General features: G+C 33.7%; 1 protein-coding gene across 2 annotated transcripts in view; it reads right to left on the bottom strand.

The window, feature by feature from the left end:
* Pdfr (Pigment-dispersing factor receptor) overlaps window positions 1–16,854 on the bottom strand; it is a 164,586-nt gene that overhangs the window by 17,599 nt on the left and 130,133 nt on the right. For both annotated transcript variants that reach the window (XM_073979573.1, XM_073979572.1), the window contains exon 3: window positions 2,767–2,877. In XM_073979573.1, coding sequence (XP_073835674.1) covers window positions 2,767–2,877 — 111 coding nt within the window. The remainder of the gene's footprint in view (window positions 1–2,766; window positions 2,878–16,854) is intronic.

The following is a 16,854-nucleotide window of genomic DNA, read 5'->3' as shown; positions in this document are numbered from 1 at the left end:
CACATTTGTTGTGGTGATGTTGCTTGAAAAAATATTGTTTAAAAATCCACGTTTATTGTTGTGATGTTGCTTGAACAAAATAATGTTTAAAAATCCACGTTTATTGTTGTGAAGGTGCTTGAAAAAATGTTGTTTAAAAATCCATGTTTATTGTTGTTATGTTGCTTGAAAAAATATTGTTTAAAAATCCACGTTTATTTTTGTAATGTCCTTGAACAAAATATTGTTTAAAAGTGCACGTTTATTGTTGTGATGTTGCTTCAAAAAATATTGTTTAAAAATCCACGTTTATTGGGCGGATGTTGCTTCTAAAAATTATGTTTAAAAATCCACCTTTGTTGCTCTGATGTTGCTTGAAAAATATATTGTTTAAAAATCCACGTTTATTGTTTTGATGTTGCTTGAACAAAATATTGTTTAAAAATCCAAATTTATTGTTATGATGTTGCTTGAAAAAATATTGTTTGAAAATCCACGTTTATTGTTCTGATGTTGCTTGAAAAAATAGTGTTTAAAAATCCACGTTTATTGTTGTGAAGATGCTTGAAAAAATATTCTTTAAAAATCCACGTTTATTGTTGTGAAGATGCTTGAAAAAATATTCTTTAAAAATCCACGTTTATTGTTGTGAAGATGCTTGAAAAAATATTCTTTAAAAATCCACGTTTATTGTTGTGAAGATGCTTGAAAAAATATTCTTTAAAAATCCACGTTTATTGTTGTGAAGATGCTTGAAAAAATATTCTTTAAAAATCCACGTTTATTGTTGTGAAGATGCTTGAAAAAATATTCTTTAAAAATCCACGTTTATTGTTGTGAAGATGCTTGAAAAAATATTCTTTAAAAATCCACGTTTATTGTTGTGAAGATGCTTGAAAAAATATTCTTTAAAAATCCACGTTTATTGTTGTGAAGATGCTTGAAAAAATATTCTTTAAAAATCCACGTTTATTGTTGTGAAGATGCTTGAAAAATATTCTTTAAAGATCCACGTTTATTGTTGTGAAGATGCTTGAAAAAATATTCTTTAAAAATCCACGTTTATTGTTGTGAAGATGCTTGAAAAAATATTCTTTAAAAATCCACATTTATTGTTGTGATGTTGCTTGAAAAAATATTGTTTAAAAATCCACATTTATTGTTATGATGTTGCTTGAAAAAATATTGTTTAAAAATCCACGTATATTGTTGTGATGTTGCTTGAGAAAATATTGTTTAAAAATCCACATTTATTGTTGTGATGTTCCTTGAAAAAATATTGTTTAAAAATTAAAATTTATTGTCCGATGTTGCTTGAGAAAATATTGCTTAAAAATCCACGTTTATTGTTGTGATGTTGCTTGAAAAAATATTGTTTAAAAATCCACGTTTATTGCTCTGATGTTGCTTGAAAAAATATTGTTTAAAAATCCACGTTTATTGCTCTGATGTTGCTTGAAAAAATATTGTTTAAAAATCCACGTTTATTGCTCTGATGATGCTTGAAAAAATATTGTTTAAAAATCCACGTTTATTGTTGTGATGTTCCTTGAACAAAATATTGTTTAAAAATCCACATTTGTTGTTGTGATGTTGCTTGAAAAAATATTCTTTAAAAATCCACGTTTATTGTTGTGAAGATGCTTGAAAAAATATTCTTTAAAAATCCACGTTTATTGTTGTGAAGATGCTTGAAAAAATATTCTTTAAAAATCCACGTTTATTGTTGTGAAGATGCTTGAAAAAATATTCTTTAAAAATCCACGTTTATTGTAGTGAAGATGCTTGAAAAAATATTCTTTAAAAATCCACGTTTATTGTTGTGAAGATGCTTGAAAAAATATTCTTTAAAAATCCACGTTTATTGTTGTGAAGATGCTTGAAAAAATATTCTTTAAAAATCCACGTTTATTGTTGTGAAGATACTTGAAAAAATATTCTTTAAAAATCCACGTTTATTGTTGTGAAGATACTTGAAAAAATATTCTTTAAAAATCCACGTTTATTGTTGTGAAGATGCTTGAAAAAATATTCTTTAAAAATCCACGTTTATTGTTGTGAAGATGCTTGAAAAAATATTCTTTAAAAATCCACGTTTATTGTTGTGAAGATGCTTGAAAAAATATTCTTTAAAAATCCACGTTTATTGTTGTGAAGATGCTTGAAAAAATATTCTTTAAAAATCCACGTTTATTGTTGTGAAGATGCTTGAAAAAATATTCTTTAAAAATCCACGTTTATTGTTGTGAAGATGCTTGAAAAAATATTCTTTAAAAATCCACGTTTATTGTTGTGAAGATACTTGAAAAAATATTCTTTAAAAATCCACGTTTATTGTTGTGAAGATGCTTGAAAAAATATTCTTTAAAAATCCACGTTTATTGTTGTGAAGATGCTTGAAAAATATTGTTTAAAAATCCACATTTGTTTTTGTGATGTTTCTTGAACAAATATTGTTTAAAAATCAACATTTATTGTTGTGATGTTGCTTGAAAAAATAATGTTTAAAAATCCACATTTATTGTTATGATGGTTCTTGAACAAATATTGTTTAAAAATCAACATTTATTGTTGTGATGTTGCTTGAAAAAATATTGTTTAAAAATCCACGTTTATTTGGTCAGATGTTGCTCGAAAAAATATTCTTTAAAAATCCACGTATATTGCTTTGATGTTGCTTTCAAAATTATTCTTAAAAACTCCACGTTCATTTACGTCTAGTTCTTCTAATTCACTGTTTTTCACTCTTTATAATTTTTATTTTTTTCTTCTCACTTCAATACTTACTTCTTGCATCAACACCCCGAAATCCCGATGGACAGCCCATATGCGCCAAAGCACCGGCTGGTGTTGGTGGCCAACAAGTAAACATATCCCAAGTCCAGTTGCAAAATAAACCTAGAATGAAGCGAAAAATCGAGAATGAATGAAAAAGTGTAAGGATAACACGACAATTAGTGACAAATTGTGGTTAATGACAAGTGGTATAAAACGCGTCTGTGGGTCTATTACAAAAAGCAGAGAGAATGATTACCATAAAAAACAACAAATACACACACAATAAAAAAATGTGTAATTAGAAGAGGTATTTAATTGCTAGACACAATGCCACACAAGAAATGAATAAACGTTTGGTAAATGTTTGCGGTATTGAATTACGGCAAAAATAAACATTGTGGGAAAAAACGATAAAGGGAAATGGGGATTATTTGAGAGAAAATTAAGAAAATTTTAAGAGTAGGTAATAAATTTAAAATGAAAAAGAGGTAATAAATTTAAATTGAACAAGTAAAAAAAGTATCAGTCAGCTTAGCTGACAGAGATATACCCTCAGCCTGTGTATATTGAAACAATTAGGGGGTTTTAAAAATTGTTGATGTATGAACCGACAAAAATGTTGATTAGTATTAAAGATCAAAAGTTTTGCCGAGGAGATACTTAATGGATCGACATTGACCATTATGGAAGTGGATCTCCAGCCACTACATATGGTACCATAGGGGGTTTTACACCCTTCGGGCTGTTAGCTCAAGAAGTATGGACATGCCCCTGAAAAAAATTTTAACACAGTAATTGAGGTAGTGAATGCAAGTTGCTTCAACAAAAATCAACGTGATTCGATTGCAGTTCTTAAAGAGAATTTATCCGAAATTTTGTGTGGGAGGTACCAGATGGAGTGGACAAATATAGTCCATATTTGAACCTGATCTATATCTGGTAGATATATTAGGATGTGTAACGTATGGACCAATTCGGCCACTCCCTTCAAGAGTTACCGTACTAACAATTTTTCCGAAAATTTTTTAATTTTTGTGGTGGAGGCACCTGAAGGAGTGGACCGATACGGCTTATCTTCGAACTTAATTTATGTTTGGACAAAATATTACTAAGGCCAAATTTTGGATCGAATCGGCAGATCCGTTCGAGGGTTATCTTGCGCTCCAACCACCTCACACGGTGTCCTAGGGTTATTTTGCAACTTTGGCGCTATTTTCTCGGGAAGTGTGGACTTGCCCCTGATGAAACTTGCACCGTCGTATAGGGGGCAGTGAATACAAGCTGCTAAAACAAAAATCAAAGCGATTCGAGAGCAGGTCCTAAACTGAACTTATCCCAAATTTTGTGTGGGAGGTACCGGAAGGAGTGGACCGATTGAGTCCATATTGGAAACTCATCTAAGCCTGGTAGACATTTCACGATTTGCAAAGTATGGACCATATCGGTTACTCCCTTCAACAGCTACCGTACGTACAAATTTTCCGAACATTTTCGAACTTTTGTGGGGGATGTACCGGAAGGAGTGGACCGATATGACCCATCTTCGAACTTAAACTAAGTTTGGGCAAAATATTACGAAAGCCAAAATTTGAACCAAATCGGTTCATCCGTTCGAGAGTTATCGTGCGCTCCAGCCAGCAGGACAGACAGACAGACAGACAGACGGACGGACATTGCTCAATCGACTCCAAATTGTCTGAAACACATTTCGTCCAAACATACTTGGGGTCTAAAACCATTATTTCGATGAGGCACATTTTCATCGTATCAAAGTGTATATACCCTCCTTAGCCTAAAGGCTGAGGGTATAAAAAATGATATTTAGCTATGCGTATGATTGTTATTAATTCAAGGATGGGAGGCGTATAAGTTATAATAATCCTCTAAAATATGTGGGCGTAGGAGGCGTATTAGTATTTTTAAATATTTAAATTGTCATTGATGAAGAGTATGAAAGCCAGATCTTTATCTTGTGCGATAATATGTGTCACATTGATATTATTAAATATCTAAATCTTTATTAAAGATAAAATAGGTCAATATTTAAATTTCCTATTATTTTCGTTTAAACAACTTAAAATTTAATAACGTTTCCTCCTTTAACAGTTACATTTCCTTCATTACACTTTTGTTGATTTAAGAAGTTTTCTTTCTTTTTCCTCCATTGTTGCTAAATATTTTCCTTTGTTATATATTTACCAAGTTCTTCGTTTCTTGTTTTGCATTCATTATTGTTTGGCTACTGCTGCTGCTGCTGCCATTAGTATTTACCCTTATCTTAGAAATGTCCAAACTAAAAGTAAATTTATTTGGGTCACTACTCCTTGCAATGTCATGGAACTAAAGGACTCTGTGTATCAACAACATGGTGGACAGTTGCACAAAACTAACAACAATGTTTTAATTTTTTGTAATTGATGTGAACTGAAGAATGGGAATTGAAGTGAAGTAAACAGAATTTCTCTTTTCTTTTTTTTCGTTTGCTTCTTCCAATAATTGATTAAACAAATTTCAAAATGTTTTATTGGAAAAAGGAAACTATAATACAAAAGGTGATTGAGAAATGTGATGGATATAAAATGATTTGAAGAAAACGAATTTAATAAAAAATAAATATTTTTAGTTTTTTTATAAAATTAAAGAACTGATTTTTATAGGATGGGTTTAGAATGACTCGAATGTGTTTGAAACACAATGCGTATAAGTACAGACACAAAGTATACGCTATTATGAACCATTTTATTGCAACGTTATATTACTTTTAATAGCCCCTGTCTTAATATATCGGTGATAATTGTATTTTTGAGAATTAATAATTTTTAAAGAAAAAATATATTCCTAGAAAATCTACAAATTCATCATCAATAATCCTTAAAAATACTACGTATGTCACAGGAGCGTATAAGTAACGACACAATGTATACGTCAATGTTAAAAAAAACAAGTAAAAAATTGTCAGTCGGCTTTGCCGACAGATATATACCCTCAGCCAATGTGAAGCGAAACTTTTACCTCCGGACAGATCGAATGTATTTCAGGTCTCTTCAGAATTGGGCCCTTTTTGGACATTTGAACTTGCCGACAACAATGTGGAATAGGAATTAACTGTACTAAGACACAAATTTTGAACTTTTGTAGAGCAGGTACTTTTAGGGAGGAACGATATGGGCCATTTTAGAAGTTAAACTAAATTTTGATAAAATATTAGGAGATCCAAAGTGAAATTTTTTAAATATTGGGGAGAAGTAGCGAAAGTTGTGGACCGGTATTGCCCCATGAAACTAAGTTTGTATATAATATGACGAAGACCAAATGTTGGACCAAATCGGTTGAACAGTTCGAGAGTTATCGTTCTCTCCGACAGCCACATATGGTGACATAGGGATTTTTTACACCTTTCGGGCTGTTTTCCTAAGAAATATGGACTTGCCCCTGAAAAAACTTTTACCGTCGTAATGGAGGTAGCGAATGCAAATAGCTTCAACAAAAATCAAAGTGATTCGAGAGCAGGTCTTAAAGTGAACTTATCCGAAATTTTGTGTGAGAGGTACCAGAAGGAGTAGACAAATATAGTCCATATTCGAACCTATTTTATATCTGGTAGATATATTAGGATGTGCAAAGTATGGATTACATCGGTCATTCCGTTCAAAAGTTATCGTGCGCATACATTTTCCGAACATTTTTCAACTTTTGTGGGGGAGGTACCTGAAGTTGTGGACCGATATGGCTTATCTTCGAATTTAAACTGTGTTTGGACAAAATATTACGAAGGCCAAATCTTGGACCAAATCTGCAGATCCGTTCGAGAGTTATTTTGCGCTCCAACCACTACACACGGTGTCATAGGGGCTCTTTGCAACTTTTAGGCTATTTTATCAGGAAGTATGGACTTGCCTCTTATGAAACTTGTACCGTCGTATGGGGGACAGCGAATACAAGTTGTTACAACAAAAATCAAAGAGATTCGAGAGCAGGTCCTAAACTGAACTTTTTCGAAATTTTGTGTGGGATGTACCCGAAGGTGTGGACCGATTGAGTCCACATTTAAACTTCATCTAAGTCTGGTAGAACTTTCACGATGTATAAAGTGTGGGCCAAATCGGTTACTCCCTTCAAGAGTTATCGTGCGCAAGAGTTATCCGAGCATTTTCGATCTTTTGTTGTGGAGGTACCGGAAGGAGTGGGCCGATATAACCCATCTTCGAACTTAAACTAAGTTTGGGCAAAATATTACGAAAGCCAAATTTTGAACCGAATCGGTTGCTCCATTCGAGAGTTATCGTGTGCACCAGCCAGCCAGACAGACAGATGGACAGACAGACAGACGGACGGACATGGCTAAATCAATTCCAAATAGTCTGAAACACATTTCGTCCAAACATACTTGGGGTCTAAAACTATTATTTCGATGAGGCACATTTTGCCCGTATGAAAGTGTATATGCCCTCATTGGCATAATTGCTGAGGGTATAAAAATTCAATCATAAATTTTACATTTATATAAACTCAGGGATTTGTTAGGAATGTAGTAAAAGTATTTTCGCAATCAAAAACCAACGGATTGTCATGTAAGAGTACACCTATATTATTCTTTTATGTTGTAAAATTTTTTTAAAAAAGACCAATTACAGAACAACTATACGTTTTAGAATAAAAATTATTTTTAAATGTTTAAAAAGTCTAAATAATAACATTTTCATATAAAATTTTAGTTTTTTTGGAAAAACATCTTGGCGCTAAGAGGGTTAAAAGGCCTACTATAAAATAGTATGATCGCTTATTGACCAGATATTGTTTGAAAAAATATTCCTTAAAAATCTAAGTTCATTCCTTGGCCAAAGGGGTTCGAAAAAAACTAAACATAGTGGTCGAACCAACTGATCAATTAAAATTAAAAATTATGAACTTTTTATACCCTCCCCCACCAATGTATTGAAGTGAATATGAAACGGCTTCTACCCATTGTTATTTTTGTCCTATGACTACACACAGTACCAAAATACAGCAATTTTGGTTTGAAAATTTGAAAAAAAAACTCGAAATACATAAAATTGGGCAATACCGGTTGATTGGGGTTAGATTTAAACCTGCATAGCGAGTAAGTTTTCTATCTTCTGGGAACACAAAATTCCAATTAACAATCAATTCGATAGAAAAATGTGACTTTTGAATATAACCCTTAAAAGGATGGTACCCTTACAAGAGGCCTTTGGCAAAACGTCTGCATAATGTTTTGTACGCCTGGCTAAAACTTTCAAAATATCGAAAATTCGTGAATGCCGTTCAATGTCGGCTATATGAAAAGCCGTTCAATGGCGGCTATATACCCCCAAAAAAGACTAAATATTTCAGCCATTTTATCCCACAAACGTCCATAACCTTTAAAAAACCGAAAATCGGGAGGAACCGTCCTATGGGGGGCTATATGAAGACGTAAACCTATACCGTCAAATTTCATTTGGAAAGTTTTATACCACCGACGAAGACTAAATGCCAAATTTCACCCATTTCGATGGGATATTGAGGCCACAAACTATAAAATACCGAAAATCGGGAGGTACCGTCCTATGAGTGCTGTACCGGCAAATTTCAGGTGAAAAGCTTTATACGCCCAACGAAGACTAAATACTAAATTTTAGCTATTTCTGTGGGATATTGAGGCTAAAACCTTGACAATACCGAAAATCGGGAGGTACCGTTCTATGGGAGCTATATGCAGACGTGGACCTATACCGACAAATTTCAGGTGGAAAGTTTTATATCCCCAACGAAAACTAAACACCAAATTTCAGCCATTTGGTTGGGATATTGAGGCCACAACTTTCAAAATAGCTAGTATGGCGTCTATATGAAGACGTGAACCTATACCGGAAAAATTTCAGTTAGAAAGTTTTATATCCCCAACGTAAACTAAATATCAAATTTGAGCCATTTCGGTGGGATATTGAAGCCACAACCTTCAAAATACCGAATATCGGTTGGTACCCTTCTCTGCAGGCTATATGAAGACGTGGACCTATACCGACAAATTTCAGGTAGAAAGTTTTAAACCACCAACCAAAACGAAATACCAAATTTCAGCCATTTCGGTGGGCTATTGATTCCACAACCTTCACAATACCGAAAATCAGGCGGTACCTGGACCTAGCTGGGAGCTATATGAACACGTGAACCTATACCGTCAAATTTCTGGTGGAAAGTTTTATATCCCCAACGGAGCCTAAATACCAAATTTCAGCCATTTCTGTGGAATATTGAGGCCACAACGTTCAAAATACCGAAAATCGTGAGGTACCGTTCTATGAGGGCTATATGAAGACGTGGACCGCCAAACTTCAGGTGGAAAGTTTTAAACCCACAACGAATACTAAATATCAATTTTCAGCCATTTCTGTGGGATATTGAGGCCTAAAACCTTCTGAATACCGAAAATTGGGAGGTACAGTCCTATGGGATCTATATGAAGACGTGAACCCATACCGTCATATTTCAGATGGAAAGTTTAATATCCCAATGGAGACCAAATTAAAGCTAAAACCTTCAGAATACCGAAAATCAGGAGGTACCGGGACCTGGCTGGGAGTTATATGAACACGTGAACTTATACCGTCAAATCTCTGGTGGAAAGTTTTATATCCCCAACGAAAACTAAATTCTAAATTTCAGCCATTTCTGCGGGATATCGGGATAACCATTTCTGCGGGAAATACCGAAAATCGGGAAAATGGGGGCTATACCCAGCAAAAAAAGTCCTCCCAAACTCATGGGTTTTGTAAGGGATCTTTGGCAGCCGTAACTACTCGCAAACCCCCTTTCTTCCCCACTATTTTTACAAGGGCATGTCGCACTCAGTTTGTAGTTATTTTATGACCACTAGAATAACTAGTTATTCTGTGGCCACTAGAAGTTGAAAAGTAAGTTGAAAAAAATTCTATTTTTAGAACACAGTTGATGTAGAGATTTTTTTTAATTTCATCACACTTCTTACTTTTTATTTTACTTTATTTTATTTCGCTCGCTGTGCGAGTTGAACACACAAACCCTCTATGCCACGCACACGAACATTAAGGGTTGCTTAAGAACTTAAATGTGCACCACGAAAAAAACTCGCGTGCTCGACAGTGAGCGTTGAACACACAACCCTAGGATTTATAGTCGGACACACACTCACTGTGCCACCGTCCTCATTACTTAGTAAATAGCAAAGTAAGTAGGTTTGCCTTGTAATTTTTTTAAGAAGTATCACATTACTTTTCAGATTACTTGTAATGGGAAAAGAAGCTTGTTTACATTACTTTGTAATGGGTTACGTAATGACTAATGGATCCGAATTTTTGCTGGGTATGAAGACGTGAACCTATACCGGCAAATTTCAGGAAAAAAGTTTTATATCCCCAACGAAGACAAAATACTAAATTTCAGCTATTTCTGTGGGATATTGAGGCCAATATCTTCAGAATACCGAAAATAGGAAGGTACCGTCCTATGGCGTCTATATGAAGACGTGGACCTATACCGAAAAATTTCCAACGAAGACTAAATTCTAAATGTCAGCCATTTCGGTGGGATATTGAGGCCACAACCTTCAAAATACCAAAAATCGGGAGATACCATCCCATGGGGGCTTTATGAAGACTTAATTCTAAATTTCAGTCATTTCTGTGGGTTATTGAACATCGGGGGGTACCAAACATCATATGAGCAATAGAAACTTCTCTACCAAACAAGTAAAAAAGTATCAGTCGGCTTTACCGACAGAGACATACTGTCAGCCTGTTTGGAGTGAATAACTTTTTTCCTAAAAAAAACATATTGATTGGATTAAAGCTCAAAAATTTGCGGGGAATTTGTACCATACTTGGGGGGTTTTTACACGTTTCGGGCTGTTTTTTCAAGAAGTGTGGACTTGCCCCTGAAAAAAAAACTTTTACTGTCGTAATTGAGGCAGCGAATGCAATTTGTAGAGTTGTGTCGTTCCGGAACGAACTAGTTCAAAGGAACTACTCCACAAAAGGAACGACCGGTACTAGGTCCGACTATGCGGTTCAGATAGTTCCTTTTGCACCCTCGTTCGTTTCTTTCCCATTCTTTTTGCTCTTCTCTTTCAGTTAGTTCCATCAGTTCATTTAACATCAGTTGTCTCTCTCTCTCCCTGTCTTTTATTCGTGAATAAGAAATCTCATAGTGTCATTTCTTACTAAACTGATCTTTGCCGAATTAAAAAAAATCAATTGAAGTATTTTTAATTAGCAAAACGATTGTAAATTTGTTTTAAATATTTGTAATCTACCATGAAGAAAGCCGAAAACAATTTATTTTTCTTTTGTTTTGATGAAGAAGAAGCACGAACGATATGAACTGAGTGAATGAGTATGAGGGTGGGTATACATATAAAGGTTGGTACTAATAGGAACTATGGAACTAACTGAACGACCTAGTTCCTTTTGCGGAACGGAAAAGATCGAACCGCAAAACGAACGAGATTTATTTATTTATTTATTTAAAAAATCAATACATAGAAAGCTTCCTAGCCAATTATACATGTATTGGAGATTACAATAAAAAAGCTAATACTATGGTAGTAACAATTATAATTCAAAAGTTAATAAAAATATCTAAAGATAATTGCATAGAAAAAACGATAAACGGCTCCCCAGCCATATGAATATTGCATGTTAATAAATGTATAAAGATAAAAATCTAAGTTTTATTTTCTTTTATGGTCCCATAGAACAGATAGATGTCTTTTTGAAAATAAAAAAAAAAAATATTAAGATTTTAAGATTTTTTGTTGAGAAACGAAAAATACTATCAGCAGGGGTGAGCAAGCCTGTGTGCTAGCACACAGACAAATTGTGAAAACGTACTATTAGTTTTTTGTGAACCATAAACAATTTAAAGTTTATGCAATTTTTTATTTATATTTTTTAATAATTTGCATTGTATACGATTTTAGACAACATTAATAATGTACAAAAAATTCTGAAATAAGTAGTGAAACATCAAGAAAGATTAAATATTAATTCTCTCTAAAAATTTCCTCTCTCACAATTCTGCTCAGCTCTGCTATTAGCTTCCTCTTAAATGTGGTGTTAGAATATGAGAACATTTTCAAGGAACTCGGTAAATAATTCCAAACTCTATAAACCCGAACCAAAAACGAATGCTCAAGTGCAGAATTTCTCACCAAAGGAACTTCAATTTGCACGTTTCGTGTTGAGTGTATAAACAAAAACTGATCTACCAATAATTCAGGCTGTTGATATTTAATAATTTTATAAAAATGTGAGATATTCCTTGCTTTAATATAGACCTTAAAGCTGCAACCAAGAAATACTTCCAATAACTCGAACGTAAGTACGTGATTATGTACACTTATTTGATAGACATATCTAACAATTTTCCTAATAATACTTTCAATTTTATCCAGATTATAGTCCCAGGTCCCGGAAAAAACTTCAATTCCATAATTTACCAACGACATCAATAACGAAAATGCTAATGTTTTCCTCACAGATATAGGAGTATACGCTTTTAGGCTATAAAGTCTTCTTAAGATAAGGCAAACTTTCCTTGATATATCATCAATGTGGTAACTGAAATTAAGATTGGAATCAATAATTACGCCAAGACATTTCATAGAATCCACATTATCAATAAATGTGGCCCCAACCTTAATTCGGAAACCAGAAGAGAACTGATTACGAGAGTGAAAAAACATTGCCTTAGTTTTAAGAGGATTTAATTCCAACTTATTTTGTGACAGTAAATTAGAAACGTAAAGAAGGTGGGAGTTTATAGAGTTATCAGAATCAAAGGACTTAAATAATAGAAGAAAATCATCTGCAAAGACATAAGGATCACAAATTGGACTTTTTACAGCAGTAACTATGTCATTAATGTATGAAAGAAAGAGAATAGGACCTAAAATTGATCCCTGAGGTACACCAGAAGTCACATAATCAACAGTAGAATCAAGACCATTCACTGAAACATACTGTCTACGATCAGACAGGTATGAGTAAATTAAGCGACACGCCGTTTTAGAGAATTTACATTTGTCACGAAGCTTTTCAATCAAAACGCAATGATTAACACGATCAAATGCTTTAGTGATATCCAAAGAAACGAGCATACAGCTGGTATGATTATTCAATTGTTGTCTAATGGATTCAGTAATAGAGAGCAAAGCCGAAGTTGTATTATGTTTTTTCCGGAAAGCAAACTGAAAAGGGCTAAAAAACGATATACGACAGTAGTGTTCCAGAATTTGGTCCTTAAGAACATTCTCAAGTATTTTTGATAACGCAGGTAATATGGAAATCGGCCTATAGTTTCCAATAGAGTTTTGGCGATCCTTAAGTATCGGAATTATTTTTCCAAGTTTCCATATATCAGGAAAACTGGAGACAGTGAGAGCAGTATTAAATATATGCAACAAAACAAGCGAAATTGCGGGAAAAATTTGTTTAATAAACTTGATCGGAATACAGTCATAGCCACAGGCGTTTGATTTAATAGAATTTAGTGATGCTGACAGCTCATATTCAGATATACAGCGGAAGGAAAACGAATCAGCATCCTCAACAAAACTGTCAAAATTAAACGAAGAATTATCAGAGGGACTCATATTGCTTAGAAAGTTATTTGCAATAGTCTGAACTTCACTTACATCAATTTCTGAATTTTCACGTTCAATGCAACCTAGTTGTCGAATTTTTCTCCACAAGTTTACACCATTGACATCCTTAAAATAAGAATTACCAAACTGATAACGAATCTTTCTAATTATGGACTTAGCCTTATTTCTTAAACGCTTGTAAGCCTTCCAGTTTTCAAGACTTGGGTTTCTAAGATAGACAGAGTATGATACATCCCTTTCCTTCCTAGCCTGCCCTATTTCACTACAATTCATCCACAAGGAATCCTTACAATTTGCCCTGACTCTTGCTGTTGGAACATTGGCGTGCAGTAAGTTGATAAGATTATTCAACACAGATAATTGAGAGTCAACATCATTAGTATTGTAAACAGAACTCAGGTCAAATTCATTTATTAACTGAGAATAATCATTGTTTTTGAATTTGTTATAATCTTTAAAGTCAATAAATCTTTGCCTCAATTGAGATTCAAACCTAAGAGATAAAAAAATAAGACTGTGATTCGAAGAAAGAAATGGGTATTGAATCTGACTTTTGTAGGCTACAAAAGATGGCTGACTTAAGAGGAACAAATCAAGCAAAGAAGTACTGTTTGTGGGATTGTTAATATGTGTTGGCAACGAATTATGAACGCTATGAAGACCACATCTATTTGCAAGCGAGCGAAAGTTAAAGGATTTTACAGGATCGAACAAGTTATAGTTGAAGTCACCCATTACTACAATATTAGAGTATATGTCAAATATACCTGAATGAAGACTTTCAAAAACATCAATAGCACCACTGGGTAAATAAACCACACCAACAATAATAGAGGAATCGATGCCGAAAATTTCAACAAACAAGGACTCACAAACTCCATATTCCATAGCCCTAAAAACAACTTTGTAGCGTAGATTTTTGGATATGTACAAGCATACACCCCCTCCTCTATGAGAACAACGATCATTTCTCACAATGGTATAATCCGACAGGTTTAAAGAACTTGAGCAAATATTGGGTTTAAACCAAGTCTCCGATACTCCCAAAATATCCAATCCACAGTCACCAAAAATGAGCTTAAACTCTTCCAACTTAGTATTGGAGTTAGAAGGACATAAGCTTTGAGCATTAACATGACCAATATTAAGGTTTCTCAAAAAAGAAGAAGTTAAATTTTTCAATTCTAGCAATTTGCTTCAACAAAAATCCAATTTATTCGAGAGCAGGTCTTAAAGTGAATTTATCCGAAAATTTGTGTGGGAGGTAGTGGACAAATATAGTCCATATTCGAACCTGATCTATATCTGGTAGATATATTAGGATGTGCAAAGTATGGACAAAATCGGGCACTCCCTTTAATAGTTATCGTGTACACAATTTTTCCGAATATTTTTGAACATTTGTGGGAGAGGTACCTGAAGGAGTGAACCGATATGGCTTTTCTTCGAACTTAAACTAATTTTGAACCAAATACTACTAAGGCAAAATTTTGGAGTAAATAGGCAGATCCGTTCAAGAATTATCTTGAGCTCCAACCACTACACACGGTGTCATAGAAAAGGTCGTAAGTCCATTTTTAGATAATTTTCAGGAGGATAAAAACACATTACACTGCTTTCTGCATTAAAGATTTGATTATGGTGGTAAAAACAGTATTCTTCTTTTACTTATTTCGCTTCTATAACTGTTCTTTGTTTGATGAAATTTCATCGCGTTTGGGAGATAATCGGATGTCTTTGGACTTACGACATTTTCCTTCTGCAGTTCTGTATTTTTGCTAGGACTTACGACCTTTTTCTTCAATTTACGGATTTTTTTTTTTTAAATAAAATATTTATACTTTACTTTATACTTTAATTTCGTGTAACATCGCGAAATATTTGTCGCAGAACCCCTTTCGAATTTTTCATATCTTGACAAAAAAATCGACATAACTATGTGTGTCCGTCCGTCCATTAAAAATTTTAATAAAAACTCCAGTAGTGCGATTCTCTAACTAATTTTTTGAGTTACCGACAAAATTCGATAAAACTAAAACGCAAAATTATGAATGAAAAGTTCAAAAAAAGTTGACAACACTCTTGCTATCGGTAGAACTTTACGTCTGCTTTTTATTCGTCGCTAATTTACCGAAAAACATCGGTAATTACCGAAATTATAACCATTTTAATTATACCGACAATTGTCGGTAACTCAAAAAATGAGTTCCAGAATCGCACTACAGGTCTCAATTGTGGACCGCTCATGACGAAATTTTGTGGGGAGGTCAAATTCCGACCAAAAGTTGGAGATGAAATGTACCAAAGGGGTGAAATTGACCAAAAACAAAATTCTTATGCGGTTTTGTAGCTGTCCTGTTGGTCGTAATAATAGTCCGATCAGCAAGAAATTTTAGGAAATGATTAAGTTTAAGATAAAGAAGAAGCATGCAACTTAATGTTTAATGGGCCAAAGCGTTTTGGGTGAAAGTTGGTAATTTTTCAATATATAGTCATCATATTGAAAAATTACCAACTTTCACCCAAAACGCTTTGGCTTTATCTTTATTTCTGGAAGACATATTTCGGTGAAGTAGCTTAAAAAATATAGGAAAAGAAAACAAGTAAATAAAAAATAATTTAAAAAAATAAGTTACAGTGTTTTATTTATAAATTCACTTAAAACTAGAAATTATTTTTCATGAAGGAGTCTCTCAGATAAAACGCTTGCATTTGCATTAAAAATTGTGACACTATTAAATGGCAAGCGTTTTATTTGAGAGACTCCATCATGAAAAATTATTTTCTAGTTTTAAGTGCATTTATAAATAAAACACTGTAACTTCATTTTTTAAATTATTTTTTATTTTTTAATTTTTAGTAAATACATTTTTCGGCAACTGAGAAGTCCATAATCAAATTACAGTCAATTTAGGCCGCACATGTAGATAAAAACTTTAAATTGCCTGAAATCGAGTGGTACCATTTTATGGGAGCTACACCAAAATCTGACCCATGCCCACAATTTTTGGTGGGGGGAGTTTCTGTACAATTGGGAACTCCAAATGCCAAGTTACAGCCAATTCGGACTAAAAATGAAGACAAAAACCCTAAAAACACCTGAAATCGGGTGGTACCGTTATATGGGGGCTATATGAAAAAGTGGACCCATATTGGTTTTGGTTTCATATTGTCATCCAAATCTGAAAAGTGTGCAAAGTTTCAGTTCGATTGGTCAACTGCAACTGTGTTAAAAATGAGTTACTAGATTTGAACTAAACGTACACCAAAGCAAGTTAAATAAAACACTTTAAAAAGAGGCCAGGCCGAACTTTTTATACCCTCCACCATGCAATACTCTGATCGGTCGGTCGGTACCGTTATATGGAGGCTACAATAAAATTTGTGTATGTGTCCATAATTTTTGTTGAAGAAGTTTCTTGGTCACTGGGAACCCTAAATGACAAATTATA

This window comes from Musca autumnalis, unplaced genomic scaffold (assembly GCF_047663935.1).
Source record: "Musca autumnalis isolate F117 unplaced genomic scaffold, ASM4766393v1 scaffold_3, whole genome shotgun sequence".
Classification (NCBI taxonomy): Eukaryota; Metazoa; Arthropoda; class Insecta; order Diptera; family Muscidae; genus Musca; species Musca autumnalis.
Note: the sequence above shows the minus strand (reverse complement) of the source record. Positions and strands in the feature narration are given on the sequence as shown.